Source organism: Molossus molossus, unplaced genomic scaffold, assembly GCF_014108415.1.
Source record: "Molossus molossus isolate mMolMol1 unplaced genomic scaffold, mMolMol1.p scaffold_m16_p_14, whole genome shotgun sequence".
In the NCBI taxonomy this organism is placed as follows: domain Eukaryota; kingdom Metazoa; phylum Chordata; class Mammalia; order Chiroptera; family Molossidae; genus Molossus; species Molossus molossus.
The window spans coordinates 57,853,910-57,875,185 of NW_023425349.1; the positions used below are offsets into that span (position 1 = coordinate 57,853,910).

The 21,276-nt window shown below is 37.3% G+C and overlaps 1 protein-coding gene and 1 pseudogene across 2 annotated transcripts; one reads left to right on the forward strand and one right to left on the reverse strand.

Annotated features, from left to right (window-relative positions):
• The first annotated feature begins 1,103 nt into the window (after nucleotides 1-1,103).
• Nucleotides 1,104-20,860, forward strand: IL33 (interleukin 33). 2 transcript variants are annotated; one of them, XM_036261281.1, is made up of 7 exons: nucleotides 1,104-1,196; nucleotides 10,208-10,327; nucleotides 11,071-11,214; nucleotides 13,027-13,134; nucleotides 13,910-13,960; nucleotides 18,597-18,694; nucleotides 20,085-20,860. In XM_036261281.1, the coding sequence occupies exons 1-7, from the start codon at nucleotides 1,112-1,114 to the stop codon at nucleotides 20,283-20,285; spliced, it is 807 nt and encodes a 268-aa protein (XP_036117174.1). In that variant the 5' UTR covers nucleotides 1,104-1,111; the 3' UTR covers nucleotides 20,286-20,860. The 2 variants fall into 2 exon arrangements, with proteins under 2 accessions (XP_036117174.1, XP_036117175.1); XM_036261282.1 differs by lacking the exon at nucleotides 11,071-11,214.
• LOC118629947 lies at nucleotides 6,148-8,842 on the reverse strand (annotated as a pseudogene).
• Nucleotides 20,861-21,276: the final 416 nt, after the last annotated feature.

Genomic DNA, 21,276 nt, shown 5'->3' on the forward strand with positions numbered 1-21,276 from the left:
GAGTGGTTGCCACTCATACGACCCCAACTGTGGCCGGGGACAAACTGCAATCGAGGTACGTGCCCTTAGTGGGAACCGAACCTGGGACTCTCCAGTCCTCAGGCCGATGCTCTAACTGCCAAGCCAAACCGGCCAGGGCTCATTCATTCTTTCTTGAGAAATGCTGTAAACTTGTGCGTTTCTTTTTTCATCAAATGCTTTATGATCAATTACCCTCATTATTCTTTTTTTTTTTTTTTTAATCATCCTCACCCGAGGACATTTTTTCATTTTTTGTTTTAGGTAGAGTGGGAGGGAGAGAGAGGAAGAGAGAGAGAGAAACATCGATGTGAAAGGGACACATCGAGTGGTCGCCACCCGCACAACCAACCAGGGCCGGGGACAAACTGCAACCGAGGTACATGCCCTTAGCGGGAACCGAACCCGGGTCTCTCCGGACCACAGGCCGATGCTCTAACCGCTGAGCCAAACCGGCCAGGGCTCATTATTCTTTTTGATACTCAAATTGTGCCAAATTTGGCCAGCAGGAGAACCTTCATGTGTCCTTTTGACACAACTTCACTAGTTTTTTAATGACTCGCTGCTTTCTGGTACAACAAGGTATTGCACGTTCACTTCTACTTTCCCAGCCCACAGCCAGAGTCCTGGTTCCCTTTGGTGAAAAAAGTACTTAGAAAATAAGATATGAGCATACTGATATTGCTGATTCAAATTTAACATCATAGGAATTTCCCCTGGGATTCTTTTCTTCTTCATTTATATCTCCTTTTTCCTACAGTGAAAATCCTATAATATCAATACATCTACTTATCTGCTGTATCCTATAGTATAGCAAACGGTGTCAGAATTCTAATACCAATATTACCATTAACAAAAAAACCACTAAGTAAAGTTTAAGATTTCTTTGCAGTTCTTTTTGTCCTATATTCCAGCATAGATACATATTCAGAATACTATGTTCAAATTTTACTGAAATAATTATTTTCTCTTGGTAGTTATGTTAACAATTTTATATTGAACTAGCCATAGTTGTTTTTCTTTGTTTTCAAGTTGAGACAATTGAACTAATACTATAATTAATCCAACAGAAGGCTGAAAAATAAAGCCTGAAATGAAGTATCGAGCCACCAAAACTTCCCCAGCAAAGATGAACAACTCAGCAGGAAAAGCCCCGGTAAAATCTACTAGGTTGAGAAGTAAGTTTTCAAGCATTTCTGATTATTTTATACATTATTTTTTATCTGTTATCAAATCTTTATTATCTAATGTTCATATATGCTACCTTACCGAAAGTTACTAAGAATACAGAGCTGAATGTGTGTAATACAGCAGCTTGGGTTTAAACAAACTACATACAGACAACTTCTGCTTATTTGATGCATCACAGGACAGGAATGGCTCAGATAATTTAAACCTGTAAATAGTGATAAACAGTTAAAGTCTTTCATATCAATCCCTTCTTTCCACCCATACCTCCTGCCACAAAATCCCAAAAACATTTTTCCAGATTTATTTTATTTTATTTTTATCCTCACCCGAGGACATTTTTTGCATTTATCTTCAGATAGAGCAGGAGGGAGAGAGGCGGGAAGAGAGAGAGAGAGACATCGACTGGTTGCCACCCACAGGACCCCAACTATGGCAGGGACAAACTACAACCAAGGTATGTGCCCTTAGCGGGAACCAAACCCGAGACTCTTTGGTCCACAGGCCGACGCTCTAACTGCTGAGCCAAACCAGCCAGGGCTTCCCAGATTAATTAACAAAATTGAATAGATCCACTTTCATTCAACAAACATTTATTAAGACCTTTGGTGTATCAAGCTTGTGGTCTTAACTTGCAATTTCTGATAAAGGAGAGAATACAAGTGAAAATAGTTGAATAATCCAGGTCCCAAATAAAGCAGAATTGACCAAACAATGCTCAATCCTATCCAGTTATAAATTCAAAGGGTTTGGAATAAGATGAAGGGTAAAAAAGAACCAGGTAGAAGCCATAGCTTTAAGATGAAAGGGCTATATACTTCTTTGATCTTTATATTATCTATCCTAGGCAATAATTATACAAACTTATACTTATATTTTTCATACAATAGCAGTTATACAAAAGAGTTAACAGAACCCTGGTGGACTAGAGCAAAACAGAGGATGAGGAATGATGGTGGGGACCACATATCCTTGTCCTTTGGACTCCTCCCCATTTCCCTGAACATCTTTAAGGCTAGAAAAGAGAAAGCAGTGTTAAAGTGCATTATTTCTGTCCTCCCTAAGGCTCTGGCCCACCCATGGTGTTCTCTGGTAACCAGGGAAAACACTAATTTGACTGTGGCTTTTAAATGGCCAAGAAATCACAGTTAAGTTAGTCCTTTTATCTGAGTCTGAGTCAAAATGCTCTGTGCAGAAATAGTGACTCATTGGAAGTGACTCTGCATCCCCGAATCCCCTCTTAATGAAGAATATACTGTCTTTGTACCTTAGGAAACGTGGGTTCTTTAAGATACTGGAATAAAGGAGCAAGCTGGAGTTTACACCACTTACTGGCATTGATGCAAAAATTAAAATGTAACATCTCCTTTAAGGCCGCAGTGGTTTATTTATACCATTTAGTGATAAAGATATCCCCCAAATCACTTATATGACTTTGGAATGCATCGCATTATTTTAATTGTCCCATAGCAAATCTTTCTTTCCAATAATATTGGCTCAGTTTAATACTAAACTTGTCTTTATTTAAATAAACACTCCTGGCCTAAAACTCAAAAGACAGCTTGTGAGGTGTGACAGGTATGAACCACAGTCAAAACTCAAGGTGCAAGAAATGTCATATCTTTCTAAAGAAAATGCTCTGAGTCCTCAAGCAAGAAAATAAGAAAGCTTACTTTAATTCCTTTTCCTCCCTTGGGCTAGCAGGATCTGATACGATCCACAGCTCACAAAGCTACAAAACTCATTATCTAACCACTATAGGTATCCATACAGTCAGGACCCCTATGAGTTCTGGTCACCACCGGGCCATTTTATTTTTAGTGCCCACAGGATACAGGAGAACTTCATGAGCTGGAGGAAAGTCCCTCCTAAAAATCATTCTATTCCAAGTTTCCAAGAAGCTACTCCCCAGGGTCAGTCCATTCTCTGCTACTTCCTCTCCTCCACATCCAACTATTCTTTCCCTTCCCTGACAATCCACTTGCTTGTGCATATTTTCAGAGGTCACAATATGGGAGTCTTGAGACAGATACACCCAGCATAATTATTATTTTATTTGGCCTGAACACTATCACTGATGTTTTTTAATTGAGGCAACAATGAAAAATTAGAAAATTTTGCATAAAATTTTGAATGTGTGGTTTTTCTAAAAAAAATCTGAAGACCTAGTAACACTGACTTCTATTCCTACATGGCAACAGTTGGGGATAGAACTGAGTAGAGACCACGTCCTTTAATTTCGGTCTGTCCACAGAAAATCTTCTGTTATCATGAAGGGGCTTGTGGATAATACAGAATTAATTGAAAATATTTAATTGGAGGAATTACGAGATATTTTTATTTTAGAAAAGTGACATTATATTGGTGGTGGTGTGACACAAGAGTAAGGGGCAAGAGTAGAAACTAAAACTGGTCAGAAGTCTAATACATTCATCTAGGGGACTGATAATGAGGGCCTGATCTAAGACAACAGAAAAGAAAGGAAGGATTGATTTTCACATACATTCAGAAGATGAAATCATGAAGATTTAATGAGAGAATAAATTGAGGGATGGACAAAAGAGGGAGAAATGAGTGATTCTCAATTTTCTGATTTAATTGGGCAGACAATGGTAAATAGTAGTACTGTTTTTCAAGATAGGGACTTTAGAAGAATATATTGGGGTTAGGAAAATGTAAAGTTTTTTAAAACAATTTTTAAATATGTTTTATTGATTTTTTTAGAGAGAGCCCCCCCTTCCCCCCCCAGGGATTGAGCCCACAACCTGGGCATGGGCCCTCACCAGGAATTGAACCCGTGACTTCCTGGACCATGGGTCAACACTCAACTACTGAGCCACACCAGCTGGGCTAAAGTTTTTTTTAGTCTGAGGATATTTTTATTTGGAGGAGGTGTAGGTCATCCAGTAGAGATGTCCAGAATTCAGGAGGCTCTATATAGAGATGCTTTAAGGAAGCTGAAGTCAAAATGCCTTGTGGAAAAAGAGGAACAGATACAAAGCTCAGGAAAGGGACAAAAAGTAGAGTTACAGTTTGAGGAGTCATCAGCATATAAAAAGATGATTGAAGTCATTGGAGTTGGAGTGATTATTCAGAAAGAAAGTCTAGAGTGAGAGGAAAAGGCAAAGGACAAAATCCTGAGGAATATCCACATTTAGGAGCAGGTAAAGGAGAAAGAACTGAGAGAGAGAGACGGAAATGGACGGATCAGAGAGAAGTAAGAACCTAAGAAGACTGGGGCCACGACAATAAGGGCAGAAGAGATCAAAGAAATACGTGGTCCTCCAAGTCAAATTCCACAGACAGGCAAAAGGTAGTAAGCAGGGAGAAGATAACTTGGTGAAAAAGTGTTTGAGAAATGAAAGACAAAGTGATTCATTTCTGTAGTTCCTGTCAGCTATATTTTGGCTCTCCAAGTGGCCAAACTACAGGCAGATTTCTAGGCCCTTTCCCATTTACTCACCAGGAATGCCTGAGAGATTTCAACATAGTTGGTAACTCTTAGTTACGAGAAATCAGTTGTTTTCTTTTTTTAGCTGGAGAATGTACTTTTATTCTTGTAGTTTTATACTAGGAAATCAGCATTTAATTTCATAATTCATTGCTCACAATTGACTTATAAAATTTTTTTAATCCTTAAATTATACATCGATATCCTATGACTCCAAATTTTATTTATCACTCTCCTTCAAGTCTGAAGAAAATGATTAATTTATTAAAATCCACAGACAGCACAGTCCCAGTGACATAACATTTAGTCTTAAGTCCTACACTCACGTGAGAATTAAGAGTAGCCAGTATCAAACTGGCCTGAAACCTGATTGTGTTCCTGGCTCAGGGTACCTGTAATAAATTTGTAAATCCACATTAAGACATAAAAATAAACTAGAGTGTGCATGTCATATAAAAAGTTTTTCACAGTAGAGTAAAAATTAACATTAAAATGTTACCAAATTTCAACCATATTATATTTTATCCAATTAGCTTTCTAACTGCTTGATTTAACTGTGAATCAAATGCAAATAACTTCATGTATGTTTTTTAAAAAGTTTGCCCAGCATTTCAAAATAGTTACAGAATTAATATAACTTTTAAATGTCAAAGTATGCTATACATATTGCACTTTTCTACTAGGCTGGGCTAGTATCTTTCATGGCAAGACAATAAAACTACTGAATAAAATACACTTTAAAATCAATAGGTATTTGATTAATTTCCCTGAAATTATCAACATCATTACCAAAATCTTCCAGGATTTTGTAAGATTTCATTCCTTAAATACACCTTTAAAGTTTGACTTAAAGAGGGGGAAATACCCTCATATATTTCACTTTTATGTCCTTTTTTGGTCCTTTAATGACCAAAGAGAATTTTAAATAAATTATGCTTCATGTTTCCTGGCTTAATAAAAAAACTACAATTACTCACCCAGCCAGTGTGGCTCAGTGGCTGAGTGTCGACCCATGCACCAAGAGGTTGCTGGTTTGATTTTCGGTCAGGGCACATGCTCAGGTTGTGGTCTCGATCCCCAGTGAGGGGCATGCAGGAGATGGCCAATTGATGTTCTCTCTCATCGATGTTTCTATCTTTCTTTCCTTCTCCCTTCCTCTCTTTCTAAAATCAATAAAGAAAAAAAATTTTTTAAACTACAATTACTATTATCCAAATTAAGAAAAATTATTAAGCAAAAGCTATTCATTTTGAAATGTCTGTCTGTAGGTTCCTTTAGAACCTTCCCAAACTTCTGTAATCAAGAGACTTTCATCAATTATGTGTTAGAATCAAATTAAGGAAAAACTTATTTTACAAAAATAAAATCACTTCCCAATATGCTTGACAGAAATAAGCTATTCATGTTATTTATGTTCCATTGAAGACATTACTGAAATTTGTCCAATGGTTTATTTCCAACTGGTCCACTATGGAATTCTTCAGAATGTTTTAAGATTGGCTGTAGCTACAATTCTGACTTCCATTTGGACCCTACTCTCCTTCACTATTTGGAGGCAGTTTTAGTTTTGGCATCTTACTAAGAATAGTTGCCATCTCTTTTCTCTCATCAAAATTCTTCCACTGTTCATATAGTTTTGTTTTGTTTTATCCTCACCTGAGGACATTCTTCCATTTTTGTTCAGATAGAGTGGGAGGGAGAGAGAGACAGAGAGAAACATTGATGTGAAAGGGGACACATCGAGTGGCTGCCTCCTGCACAACCCCAACCGGGGCCAGGGACAAACTGCAACTGAGGTACGTGCCCTTAGCAGGAACCAAACCTGGGTCTCTCTGGACCGTGGGCCGATGCTCTAACCGCTGAGCAAAACTGGCCAGGCCTGTTCATATAGTTTTAATATAACCTGATTATTTCCAAAATCTCCATGTCCACAGAAAGCTCCGCTAACCACTGTCTGGCATCTTTCTGTTGTACAACAAAGGCTACACATAGAAGAGCTAAAGCTATCATGAAAGGAGGATACAGTAGGCAAAGATCTGTTCTGTAGGTATCATTCACTGTCCTCCATGCAGGGGGAAGCAACATGTCTTCTTAGCTCATGCCCTGCACACACTGGAGCAAAACTCTATAAGGATGATATACTATTGAGCAACAATCCATTAGTTCCAAAAGATAGAATTCACATTCGAATACATGGTTCATCCTATAAGGAAATTCCTTTGGAAATGCATATGAAAACCTAGTTTTTAATATAGAAGTAGCAGCAGAAATCAGTCTTGTATTTGAGACTACTCCAAATTTCTCTACTTTGGATGCCAAAAAATTTACATGTAGGAGCCATTAATACAGGATCTCTATTTTTCAGAGAATACCTGGCATAGAATCTCTTGAAATAGACTGTAGTAGTGACAATAACTTGTCTTAATTTAAGATGTTCACCTAATGCTTGGATGACATTTGTAAAAAATATTTGTAATTTCTAATATTCTTCTTCTGAGAGAAACTTAAAGTCCTTTCGTCATTCCTTCAACAGAGCTTGTTTATCCAAAATCCATTGCCAAAAGTTCCCTGTAATGGAACACAGCTTGCCCTGACAAAAAAAAAAAAAAAGCAGCAGCCGGCTCAGCGGCTGGAGGAGCGACCATAGACTCAGGCCGCCCGGCAGCAGCACCCCTCGACCTGATCTGCTGGGCTCCGCTATGTGGTGGTGGCCCAGTTATTTTTTTAAAAGTCATAGTAAGACACTGCCCTCAGACAGCAAACATGATGGAGACTTAGGAAATGGCAACAGCCCTTACCTAAACTTGACCTGGTCCTTTGACCCCAGTGGAGCAGTCTCTTCTACACAGTTCCCATGGCCATATCCGCTTTGTGCTTTCCTCTTGAGAACACAACTCTCACACCACATTTCCAGCTGCCCGAAACACCAAAGTATACCTTCTTTCAAATACTCCCCATGTAAAGTGTCTTTAACACTTCAACTATAGTCTCCCCCAATGAATTACAGCCCGTGTTTGTCCCACTAGATGCTCATCTGTACATCCATATCTTGAACCCATCTCTTCTTATCCTTCTACAATACTTCCTCAGTATCATGACCCTCACTTCTAAACTACCGGAGTCCCATATCCCACTCCCCACAGAGTCCTCTCTTTATATTAGACATGCCTGTCATGTTCCTGTCGGACATAGTCTCCCTATGAGATACTGATAAATATATAAGGAATGAGCATGCTTAACGTATCATTTTATACCTTTAGCTCTGAAAAGAGAATGTATACAGTAAATAAAATATTATGTGAAATGAACTGTCAGAAGACCAAGTCCAGTGATGGCGCTGGCACGGCTTTGTAAATTATCTTTGTAACTCTAAAAACACTATATAAATGTGAGATGCCATAGTTGAGATTTCTGAATTTTGAAGCAATGTTAGGGAGTTCCAGGTGTGAATATAATTAAGTGATCTTGCCCTGTTCAGACAGTTGAAGATACTTAAAGGTAGATGCCCATCTAAATTGGAGGCAAGACACAAATAATTCAAAATAGTAGCTTACAAATGTTTGTTCCACTTGACTTTGAAAAGCATAGTAGGAAGGCAAATCTTCTAGAGAATAAAAAAAAAAATCACAGAATGGATCCCAAATTCACATGTAATTATTTTAATTTTCTGAAATTGCTAAATAATTCACTTACTATAATGTTGAAAGTTGAGATCTTATGACTCAAATGCTACAACTTTCTTTTCTATTTGTCTCTGAAAGTCTTTTTATGATTTCCAAGTAGCAAATTTAATTTTTTGAGACTTCAATTTTCCTTTGGCTAATTAAATTCTAATAAAATTAGAATTACTGAATAATTAATTTCTTTTACTTCAAATGATTTGAGATTGTATTTTATTAGTTCCTAAAATCACAATGTAGTATTTTCTCAGATGGGGTAGATGGAAAGAGTAGCTCTGATGTTAGACACACTTGAGTCACAACTTCTCACCAGACCTATAATCTTAGGCAAGTGTCATCACTTTTAGATCATCATCTGTACAGTGAGGAGGATAATACTTGCTTTGCTATATTATTGGGAAGGATTAAATGACATAGTATGTAAAATTATTATCACAGTGGTTGGTCCAATGCAGAAACTTTGTAAATGACAGCTATTTTTAAAATCTTTACAGACTACAGCCATGCCTTCAAAAATTATTAAAAGTTTATTCCAGATAAGTAGAAAAGATTATCTACTTCATATGACCATAAGAGTTCCCCTCAGTTAGGCAAAGATTGGTATATGTTGGATGTAGGTCCACACTCCTTTATATGAAATTCTGATAAACATTTTTTCTAAAGACTTAAAGTTTTTCATAACTCATTTGGCAGCAAATTGTGACCTGAACTCACCTGACAGTTAAAGCCTGACCTGACCTACCATGAGGTCTTTTTTTTTCATCCTCACCCGAGGACATTTTCTTGTTTTTTGTTCAGATAGAGCGGGAGGGAGAGAGAGGAAGAGAGAGAGAGAAACATCGAGAGAGAAACATCGACGTGAAAGGGACACATCGAGTGGCTGCCACCACACGACCCAACCAGGGCCAGGGACAAACTGCAACCAAGGTACATGCCCTTAGCGGGAACCAAACCCGGGTCTCTCTGGACCACAGGCTGGCGCTCTAACCGCTGAGCCACACTGGCCAAGGCTACCATGAGCTCTTTATTCCACCTTATATAACATTTACTATATTTCACAACAACACTATTAATTTTTGAATTTGGGGTACCATCCTAGTCCCTGCTGAGAGTGCTAAATATATACCATACATGTTCTACATGACAATTCCAAAATCTAAAAATCTCTCAATCTTGAAACACAAGTGGCCCCAAAGTTTCTGATAAAATACTGTGGATCTGCAGTGCTTTCTTGGTCTGCTATACTCAGGGTTTGTAAAAGGATGGAAATGGATAGAATGAAACAGTATCACAATTTTTTCTTTTTTTTTGATTGGCAAAATATTTTGTATTACTTAGAGATAAAATGACTTAAATTATTTAAAGTTTTAGGCCTGTTATTGTTTTGATTTAAACATAGAATGGACCAAGGAATAGCAAGGCACAGAAACAGTCACATAACATAATAAACAGTTAACATAATGGTTATTAAAATAATGTTTAAAGAAATTTGCTTCCTATGCTACAAAAGGGGAAAACGAGCAGACTTTGGCTATGTTTAAACTGATGACTGGGATTGGATCCCATATAAGGCTCTGAAAATTCTTCCTATGATTTGAGGCCCAACTCAATTTCCCTCATGTCTTTTTTTTTTTTTTATTAATTAATTTTTGTTACAGATGTTTCTCCTTTTCCCCCCACTGATTCCCCCCTCCCCGTCCCTCCCTGCCCTTTCCCCAGTTTGTTCGTCCATGTCCACTGTTCATGCATACATGCATACATGCATATGAGTTCTGTGGTTTATCTCTCCCCCACCCCACCCCCCTATTTAGGGGATTGTCCCAGAGACGCGGAAGTGGGATACAGACTGACAATTTTTTCATTTGTTTAGAATCTCAACAGAAGACCAAAGAAGTTTGCCAGGTGTACTTTATGAAGCTACGCTCTGGAAAAGAAAAAAAGTCATTTTACGTTAGGAAAGAAACCACCACGAGTAGTTCACCAAAAACAGGTAAGGGAAAACTACATTTCCTGGTAATCCTTCAGTATAGTGATGAACATCTACTTGCCTTCAGTTACTACATCTAGATATATTTTTTTTTTCCTCACTCAAATTTTCTTTCTAGAAAAGAGTAAATATAATAAACTTTTTTATGCCATTTAAAAAAGGTTTTTAAAGAGTTTTTAATATAATGGGAGAAATGGTTATGTTGCAATGTTAAGTGAAAACAGGATATAAAATTGTATATGTAGGCATACCTCAGAAACATGCAAGTTCGTTCCAGACCACCACAATAAAGAAAGTATTACAATCAAGCGAGTCATAATCTTTTGCTGGTAAAGGGTCTCTCCCTCTTTGTAAGAACACAATAAAACACAATAAAGCAAAATGCAATAAAGTGAAGTATGCCTGTATATTTACAATATCTTTTAAGAGATTTTTTTTTTTTTTTCATTTAAAGGAAGCACTATAAATTCAAATGTTCATAGTAGTTACCTTTTGGGTGCTAAGACATGGGTGACTGGTTTTCTTCTGCCCGGATCACAACGGGTATGCCTTTCTGGGGTGTTAAGTCTGCTAGGAGGCATTGATCCCTTCAAACCATGGGATGGCAAAAGCCCTGGGGCCAGTCACCACTGTCAGCAAGCAGCCTTGACTGTGACTTTTAAAAGTTGGGGTGGGGACATGGGGGGGGGGAATCCAGTCAAAGTGGGGACTGATAGTCCACTCCTAACCTCACCCCTGACCTACAGCTGGAAATTACAAAGAGCCACATCTGGTGTTCACTGCCTGTCAGAAGCACCTGGAAGACCTTGAACGATCTGCGGAGGCCTTCGCCTTTGATATACCTATGGTCCAGAAACATACTAGAACAATTAATGATTCAAGTATCCAAGGTGTGACTGGTCAAAGGGGTGGTGTGGGGGTGAGGAGGGAGGTAAGACAGAGGACCCTGGCAAGTGCTGCTCTAAGAAGCAGCCCCAATTCTGTGTCCTCACGCATATGCATATTAGAGACTTCTGTCCATTTTCTGCTGATGTGCCCTTTGGTGGTATCTAAAATAGGTGCAGGGTAGCTGCTCCAACAATGCATGCACATTCTATAGTTAGCACTCCATCATTATTTTTACGTGTTTGCTATGGATTGAAATCTCCTATACATTATTCTTGAGGAAAATGTATTATCCTTTGTGGATAAAAACCCAATACATTATCCCCCCTAAATTTCAACATTTGACAATAAAAAAAGAGGTGCTGTTATATTTTTTAATTATACTTTTGACTCAAACACTTTATTTTTTTTATTTTTTTTATTTTTGTACAGATAGAGTAGGAGGGAGAGAGAGAGAGAAACATCGACGTGAAGGGACACATCGAGTGGCTGCCACCCGCACGACCAACCAGGGCCGGGGACAAACTGCAACCGAAGTACGTGCCCTTAGCGGGAACCGAACCCGGGTCTCTCCGGACCGCAGGCTGACGCTCTAACCGCTGAGCCAAACCGGCCAGGGCCAAACACTTTAAATAGTTGTTAAAATTATTTTAAATTGCATCACTTACTTGAACAAATGAAGTCTAAGTTGATGGTGACATCAAGAAGTGAAGAGATCATTAAGAAAGTTGACTGGGAATTGCATGTTGACATTTCAAGCATTATTCCTGACATAAATATCTTAAGTTACCAGAATCATACTGAAATTTCTCACTAAGTATCTTTAAATCATTTTACTTTAGAAGTGTACATACAAATTCAACATTTAACATTCTTACTCAATATTTTGTATATATTCTTAGCATAATTCTATAATGTAAAGAAAATTTAGTAATTTTTTTCTCCAGGACCCATTGAAATATTATCATTTTCCACGTGTATTGGAACATTAAAAAAAAGTTGGAGTACTACTCTAAGTGTCTCTGCTATTTAGCCAGAGGACAGAATGGGACTCACACCTCTATTCTCCAGGACTGGGGGATGTTTCAGAGTAACTCCACACCTTATAGATGGATATTTATTTATCCATGTTTATTTAAATACTGTCCATTCTTGCCAACAATTTCCTAGTCCATGGGGAGTCAGGAAGCAGAAGTTTCCTCAGACAGTCTGTCACTTTTCCAACTTCTTTCTCCCCACCAAAACCTCCCATAAACATACTAGCATGTCTCTGAGGCTTGCCGACAGTCATGTGATCTCACTTCCTCAGTGAACTCATGCGGACCCACTGATTTAAATACCAGTCTCTTGCTCACCTTCAAACCTCGCTCCTGAGCTCCAGATGTGGATACGCACTATTTAATATTTCTTCTTGTGGATTTAATAAGCTTCTCAAGCTGAATATCTTGAAAAGAAAGCTCTTTTTCTGCTTACCCCCACATCTAATTATTAGCAAGTTTTGTAAACTTTATTCTGAAATATAAACGTATCCCCCTCCAAAAAAACAAAAACAAAAACAAAAACAAAAACCATACTAGCATGGTCTCCCATGGCCTTCATGTAGTAAATTGGCATTTTTAATCTCATTCAAGTGACACACTTCAGTCTTTGAACTATGTTAAACTTGCACCAAACATTTTTTCTATCTAACAGTGATGGACAAAGTACAGCTCAAATAATAATTTAAAAAAGTCTTTGAGGAGGCATTTTTTAAATTACTAAATGATTGTTTATGAGAACAAGCTTTTGAATTTTAACAAGATTTTCACTTGTTACAGAACGTTCTTTTTGCCTGAGCACATACAACAATCAAGCCATTACTTTTGCTCATGTGGATGGAAGTTATGAGATCTATGTTGAAGATGAGAGAAAAGAACAAAAGAAAGGTAGACAATTTCCTCTTGTCTATAGTGATATAATGATGACTATTAAGTAAAAAATAAGTTTACCAAACCATAAACAATGGATTAACTCAGACATGGCAAACATATTTTATGCTGTGTGCAAACTTCGATGCACTGGTAATGGATGCCTGAATATCACTGTGTTGAGGAGGATTCAGAGCTTAGTCAGGGTTCATCAGGAAAGAATGCTGATATTGAGAAATGGTATCTATCATGAAAAATGAAAGGAGGACCATACATACTTGATATTGCTAAGTTACCTACTAGATCTCTCCAACCTTATCAATATCACCTAAGTAAAACCTCTAATAAGAGAGTAAAACCTCTAATAAAAGAGCCTTAGCTGGGTAACTCAGTTGGTTAGAGCATTGTCCCATGAGCCAAAAGGTTGCAGGTTTTATTTCTGGTCAGGGCACATACCTAAGTTTCAGATTTGATCCCGGTCAGGGCACGTATATGATGCAACCAATCTCTCTCTCTCTCTCTCTCTCTCTCTCTACCTTCCTTTCTTTCTAAAATCAATAACCATATCCTCAGGTGAGAATTAAAAAAAAGGATATACCAGTGCTATGAACAATATTTTAAATATTTTATGATAAATTCATCGAAGCATACATTTTGAAACCTTTCTCAAAACCACAAATTTAGCTTTTGTTGATATACAATAAAAGAGAAGGATATTTTCTGATATTATGTATATATTGGAACTAAAACCTTTTGATAAATCACCAAAGGAATTTTATGCATTCTCTTTCAGACAAAGTTTTATTCCGTTTCTACGATTCACAACCATCTGAAAGTGAAACAGGTAATTTGAAGGTCTGGATAGCTGTAAAGCTTGAATTCTTAAATATGAGTAAAGATAAATCCCAAAATGTTCCATGTGAAAAGAAAGGTGGTCTCAGAAGCTTTTTTCCAGCCTAAGCTCATAGTAAAACCTTAGATTCTTAGAGGATTTACTCTACCCCAACCATTTTGCTACTTTTTTTTTTTTTTTGAAACCGAACAACAAATGGGTCTAGGCTGCTTGTCACTACTTGAGCCAATTAAGCAGGAACAAGGTTGAATCGTACATGAACCATTTATTCCAATATTGGCGGCAGTATGGGGAGCAGCGGGTCATCCCATGAGATTTGCTCTGCCCCCCTCACTTGCCAGCTGCATTTATTTATTTATTTATTTATTTATTTATTTATTTATTTATATCCTCACCCGAGGACATTTTTCCATTTTTGTTCAGATAGAGTGGGAAAAAGAGAGAGGAACAGAGAGAGAGAGAAACATCGACGTGAAAGGGGCACATCAAGTGACTGCCTCCCACACAACCCAACCGGGGCGGGGGGACAAATCGCAATCAAGGCACATGCTCTTGGCTGGAATCAAACCCGCGCCTCATTTGTCTGTGGGCCGATGATCTAACCGCTGAGCCAAACCATCCAGGGCCCATTTGGTATTTAATAGAATAAATGTTTGGCTACATTTAATAGAGACCCAAAATAATAGTGGCTTAAGCTACACAAAACTTTATTCTGTCTTAGCGAGGGCTGGAATGGCAGTTCTGTTGAACAGGTTGTCCAGGGACTCGGCTCCTTTTCTCGTTGTGGCTCTGCCAGCATACACATGTTTTAAGATTACTTGATAATGTCCATTAACAGAACAGAGGAGATGGATACATGGACTCTCTTTCCCTTTAAGGGCACAACCTGGAAGTTTCACCTGACATTTCCGTTAGCCTCACACTGGTCAGAACTTAGTCACATTGCTACACTTAGCTACAAAAAAAAAAAAAAAAAAAAAGGCAGGCTGAGAAATGTTCTATCACAAGAAGAGAAGTTGAATGTTGGGAGATAACTATCTGTGGCTTTACATGCAGACAAGGAAGTTCACGCCCAGAGAAATACTCATTAGAGTCACAATTCCACAATTAGAAACTACGTAAGAAAACTAACCTGTCTTCTTCAAGGAACTTAGAATTATCCCCTACTTGTCCAATGACTCTTTAGTTTCATTTGGGTGCAAATTTTTAATAGACATTGCTGAATGAAGTAGTTATTTTATAAGACATCGTAAACTTGTTTTCTGGATGTTAAATTCATTTCAATTAAAATGAGTCACCAAGAAACAAAAAGAGAGAAACCAAATACACAAAATCAGAAATGAAAGAGGAGAAGTAACAACTGACACCACAGAAATACAAAGAATCATAGAAACATACTATGAACAATTATACGCCAACAAGTTGGACAATCTAGGACATATGGACAAATTTCTAGAAACACACATCCTCCCAAAACTGAACCAGGAAGAGATAGAAAACTTGAACAGACCAATAACAACTAACAAAATTGAAGATGTAATTAAGAAACTCCCAGCAAACAAAAGCCCAGGTCCGGATGGCTTCATGGGGGAGTTTTAACGAACATTCAAAGAAGTTCTAATACCCATTCTCTTCAAACTATTCCAAAAAATTCAAGAAGAAGGAAGATTTCCAAACTCATTTTATGAGGCCAGCATAATCCTAATTCCAAAACCGGAAAAAGACACTACGAAGAAAGAAAACTACAGGCCAATATCCCTGAGGAACATATATGCCAAAATCCTGAACAAAATACTAGCAAATAGGATCACAATACATCAAAAAAACTATTCACCATGACCAAGTGAGATTCATCCCAGGGATATAAGGCTGGTACAATATTCGCAAATCAATAAATGTGATACACCACATAAACAAAATGAAGGATAAAAACACATGATCATATCAATAGATGCTGAAAAAGCATTCAACAAAATCCAGCACCAATTTCTGATAAAAATGCTCAGCAATGTGAGAATACAGGAATCATATCTCAACATAATAAAGGCCACATATGAAAGACCTACAGCCAACATCATACTCAATGGGAAAAACTAAAAGTATTTCCCTTAAGAACAGGAACAAGACAGGGATGCCCACTTTTGCCACTCTTATTTAACATAGTCCTGGAAGTCTTAGCCACAGCAATCAGACAAGAAGTAAAAATAAAAGGGATCCAAATTGGAAAGGAGGAAGTGAAACTGCCATTATTTGCAGATGACATAATATTATACATAGAAAACCCTAAAAACTCCATCAAATATCTACTAGACTTAATAAATGAATTTGGCAAAGTAGCAAGATACAAAATTAATGGCAAGAAATCGACAGCATTCTTATACACCAATGATGAACTCACAGAAAGAGAAACTAAAAAAACAATCCCATTTACCGTCGCAGCAAAAAAATTAAGATACCTGGGAATACACTTAACCAAAGTAAAGGACCTATTCACAGAAAACTATAGGTCATTAAAAAAAGAAATAGAGGAAGATATAAAAAAGTGGAGGCACATACCTTGTTCATGGATTGGATTAATTAGCATAATTAAAATGTCCATATTACCCAAAGCAATGTATGGATTCAATGCAATCCCCATCAAAATACCAATGACATATTTCACAGAACTGGAACAAACACTGCAAAAGTTTATATGGAACCAAAAAAAGACCTCGAATAGCCACAGCAATCTTAAAAAAGAAGAACAAAGTAGGAGGGATCACATTACCAGATTTCAGGTTATACTACAAAGCCACTGTAATGAAAACAGCCTGGTACTGGCACAAGAATAGGCACATAGACCAGTGGAACAGAACAGAGAACCCAAAAATTGACCCAAGACAATATGCTCAATTAATATTTGACAAATGTGGCAAGAGCATACAGTGGAGTCAAGACAGTCTCTTCCGACATGGAGGGACCTGGAAAGTATTATCTTAAGTGAAACAAGCCAAGCAGAAAAAGACAAATACCACGTGATCTCATTTATATATGAAATATAATGAACATACCATCTGAGGAATACGATAGACCTAGAAACATGGAAGTAGTGTACAGATTGACAACCCTCAGAAGAAGGGATGGTGGAGGTGGGAAGAGATAAACCACAGAACTTCTATGCATGTATGCATAACAAATGGACATGGACAACAAAGCTGAGGATGGGGTGGGGGGATGGGAAGCGAGTTGCCAATGGGGTAAAAAAGGAGAAACATCTGTAACAAAATAAAATTTAAAAAATAAATTAATAAAGAAAAAAAAAGTCTCTTCAATAAATGGTGTAGGGAAAATTGAACAGCTACTTGCAAAAAAAAATGAAGCTAGACCACCGACTTACACCATACACAAGAATAAACTCAAAATGGATAAAAGACTTAAATGTAACTCGTGAATTCATAAATATTCTAGAAGAAAATGTAGGCAAGAAAATTTCAGACATCATACGCAGCAGAATTTTTACTGATACATCCCCTAAGGCAAGAGAAACAAAGGAAAAAATGAACACATGGGACTACATCAAACTAAAAAGTTTCTGTACAGCAAAAGATACAATCATCAAAATGGAAAGGGAAACTACCACATGGGAGACCATAATTGCCAATGATGCATCAGATAAGGAGTTAATTTCCAAAATATATAGAGTACTCATACAACTCAACAAAAGGAAGACAAAGACCCCAATTGAGAAATGGGGGGAGGATCTAAATAGGACATACAAATGGCCAAGAGACATGAAAAAATGCTCAACGTCACTAATCATCAGAGAGGTGCAAATTAAAACAGCTATGAGGTATCACTTCACACCTGTCAGAATGGCTGCCATCAAGAAATCATCAAACAAGTATTGGTGAGGGTGTGGAGAAAAGGGGACTCTAGTACACTGCTGGTGGGAATGCAGACTGGTGCAGCCACTCTGGAAAACACTATGGTGTTACCTCAAAAAGTTAAAAATTGAACTGCCATTTGACCCAGTGATCCCACTACTAGGAATATACCCTAAGAAGCCTGAAACACCAATTAGAAAGAATATATGTACTCCCATGTTCACAGCAGCACTATTTACAATAGCTAAGATCTGGAAACAGCCTAAGTGTCCATCAGTAGATGAGTGGATAAAAAAGCAGTGGTACATGTACACAATGGAATACTATGCAGCTGTAAGAAAGAAAGATCTCTTATCATTTGAGATGACATGGAGGGACCTGGAGAGTATTATGCTAAGCGAAACAAACCAAGCAGAGAAAGACAAATATTACATGATCTCACTTATTTGTAGAATATAATGAACAAAACAAACTGATGATCAAAACTGACCCAGAGACATAGGTAGGGTACGGACTGACAAACCCTAGAAGAGGAGGTGTTGGGGGGTGGAGGGAGATAAACCACAGTACTTAATATGCATGTATGCATAACCAATCGACATAGACAACAAAGCTGGGGAATGGGTGGTGGTATGGGGAGGAGTGTGTCAATGGAGGAAAAAGGAGAAACATCTGTAACAAAAACAAATTAATAAAAATAATTTTAAAAAAAGAAAATGAGTTACAATTTTTAATTTTATAATTTACCTCTTTTTAATTGCAAGGTGATAGTGTTGATGGTCAGAAATCAATGGTAAGCCTGAGTCCTACAAAAGACAAAGCCGTCTTGCTGCATGCCAACAACGAGGAGGACTCTGTGGAGGTAACAGAAATATGCATGTAACTGTCATGATTGATACCACTTATTTGTGTACATTTGGGTGTTTGGGATATTTCGAAGAAGGACTTTTGTTTGTGCTATTATACATAAAACATAATCAGTTACTACCAATAACTGGCTTCTGGGGTAGGAAAGGGAGAGAATGGCATGTGTATAGCCTTGCTACGGAAAGTCTGGTCTCTGCCAGCAGTACAGCATCACCTGGGAGCATATTAGGAACACAGAATTTCAGGCTCCCTCGCAAATGAATTAGAATAAGCATTTTAACAAATCTCCAGGAGATTCATATGCACATTAAAGTTGGAGAAGCACTGCTATATAGAATGATCTCAAATCCTCCCTATTTGGCTTTAGTAACTACAGTGTTCTTCCAGGAAGTGTTTGTCTGTAAAATATATTTTTCTTAGGCAAATGTAAAAATGACATTGTACTCTAAGCCTGCTAAAGGGAAGGTATTAAACATTTCTATATGCCAAGATTTGTAGATAGCATAACAATCTACATTCTATTAATAAGATTTACTACATAGTCTTCTTGAGTTAGTAAATGGCAGTATTTTATTGTTCATGATGAAGAATTATAAACATCTTAAGGAACAAAGAAGCCAAAGGTGGAGACAAGGAAGAAAACATGAGAGTATAATATAGAAGATAAATTATATAAATACACAAAATTATAAAGCTAACTCATACAAGCACATAAGGTATTAACATAAACACTGGATGATAACCAGCATCTCTTAACAAAACATTCCTAAGTATATATAACAGTGTTTGCCATATATAAGTGCTCAATAATAAGAGCTGACCCATACTGAGCTCTGTTATATACTAAGTACCCTGCTAAATGTTTTACAAGTACTATCTCATTTAATTCTCACAGTAACTCTATGATAGAGTTATTGTATTGGTCAGGTATTGCTGTGTAACAAACCATCCCCAACATTTAGTGGCTTAAATAATAATTATTTATATCATTCACATGTCTATGGGTAAGTTAGGGGTTGATTGATCTAGAAAACTGTTTAGACCAGAAAAAAAAAATTGAGGCTTGAGAAGTAAAGCAATGTGCCTAGGTCTCAGAGATAATATGTGGCAAATGAGGGGTACAAATCCAGAACTGTTTCATCTAGATCCAGTCATTCTAAGCCATATGTCTCTCAAAGTACACTATCAGTGAATCAAATCAAATCCTCCTACTTTGACCCTCTACTTCTTCCCCCTTCCACCCCTTCCCATCTCCTACTCAGTAAGCAGCTTTGTAAAAATACCAAGTTATAAATAATTATTCTCCGTTATTTTCTAATACAGGGATGTGAAGTTGACTCTGGACTTCCTACTCACATAGTGATTGCTCTCTCTTGTTTCCTCAGCTACAGAAATGTGAAAATCTGTTGCCAGACCAGACCTTCTTTTTTCTTCATACGGAGCCTGGGCCCTCCACATGTGTTTCATTTGAATGTAAGAGCAATCCTGGAGTGTATATAGGTGTAAAGGATAACCATCTTGCTCTAATTAAATTAAAGGACCAATCTGAGCATTCAAGAGAGAATATCAAATTTAAGGTCTCTTAAACTTAATGTGTTGGAAAGCTGTGGATCCTGGTTTGAGTAGCCCAAACAGCTACCATTAAAGAGATTGTCAAATAAAGAGAAACACATAACATTTAAGGGTAATAGAGAGTACTTAGCATGCTGAGGAATGTTTTTCTCATTATGTTAAAAGCATATATTTTTTGTAATCCTCAGCTCTGTTTTTTATTTCCTTCTGTATCACTGCATACTCAATACAAGTATTGGTATATTAAATAGGGTCTTGGTAAAGAGAACCACCAATATTCTGAAGACATATAGACCTTTACTTTTTTCTACTTTCAGTTCAGAGAGAACTTTGTGTTTAGAGCTAAGACCTCTGGGGAGAAACAAGTCTCATTTTAGACACAGATCTATTTTAAAGAGCTACTTAGGGACATAATTTTCTCTGGTTCTAAACAATGGGCTCAAGTAAAAACCTAACCACATGCTATATAAAGTGACTATTTCACAAACACCAAGTTAGTAGCTGCCTAAAACTTCAGATGCCTACATGGCTGGGTAGGTAATATAAATATGTTAAAAAGGCAAAGATAATTTTTAAATTAAGAAAAATAAATCCAGTGTTTGTAAAGTGAATAATTTCATTTCTAATTGTTTCATTTTTTAAATTCTGATTTTTATAGACTGAATTAACCATAAAGCAAGGCATTCTTACATTAGAAGTAAAATAAATTTTAGTTCAGACATAGAATTGGAATCACTAGGAATATCTAACAAACTAAAACTTAAAAACAAAACAAGCAAGCAAAAAAACCACTGAGCCACAACGTAGATTAGGGCATCCAAATACCATGGTAGGGCCATAAGTCCAAGATGTGATACAAAATTAGTATTGCAATGTCAATAACTGGCTGTCCCTCATGTTTGTGGCGTACAACATGCTTCTGACCCAGGCTTCCAGGGATCAGTGACTTTTGATCTACTTATCAGTTTGGATAAAACTTATAATCCTTTCTTCCTATGTGCACAA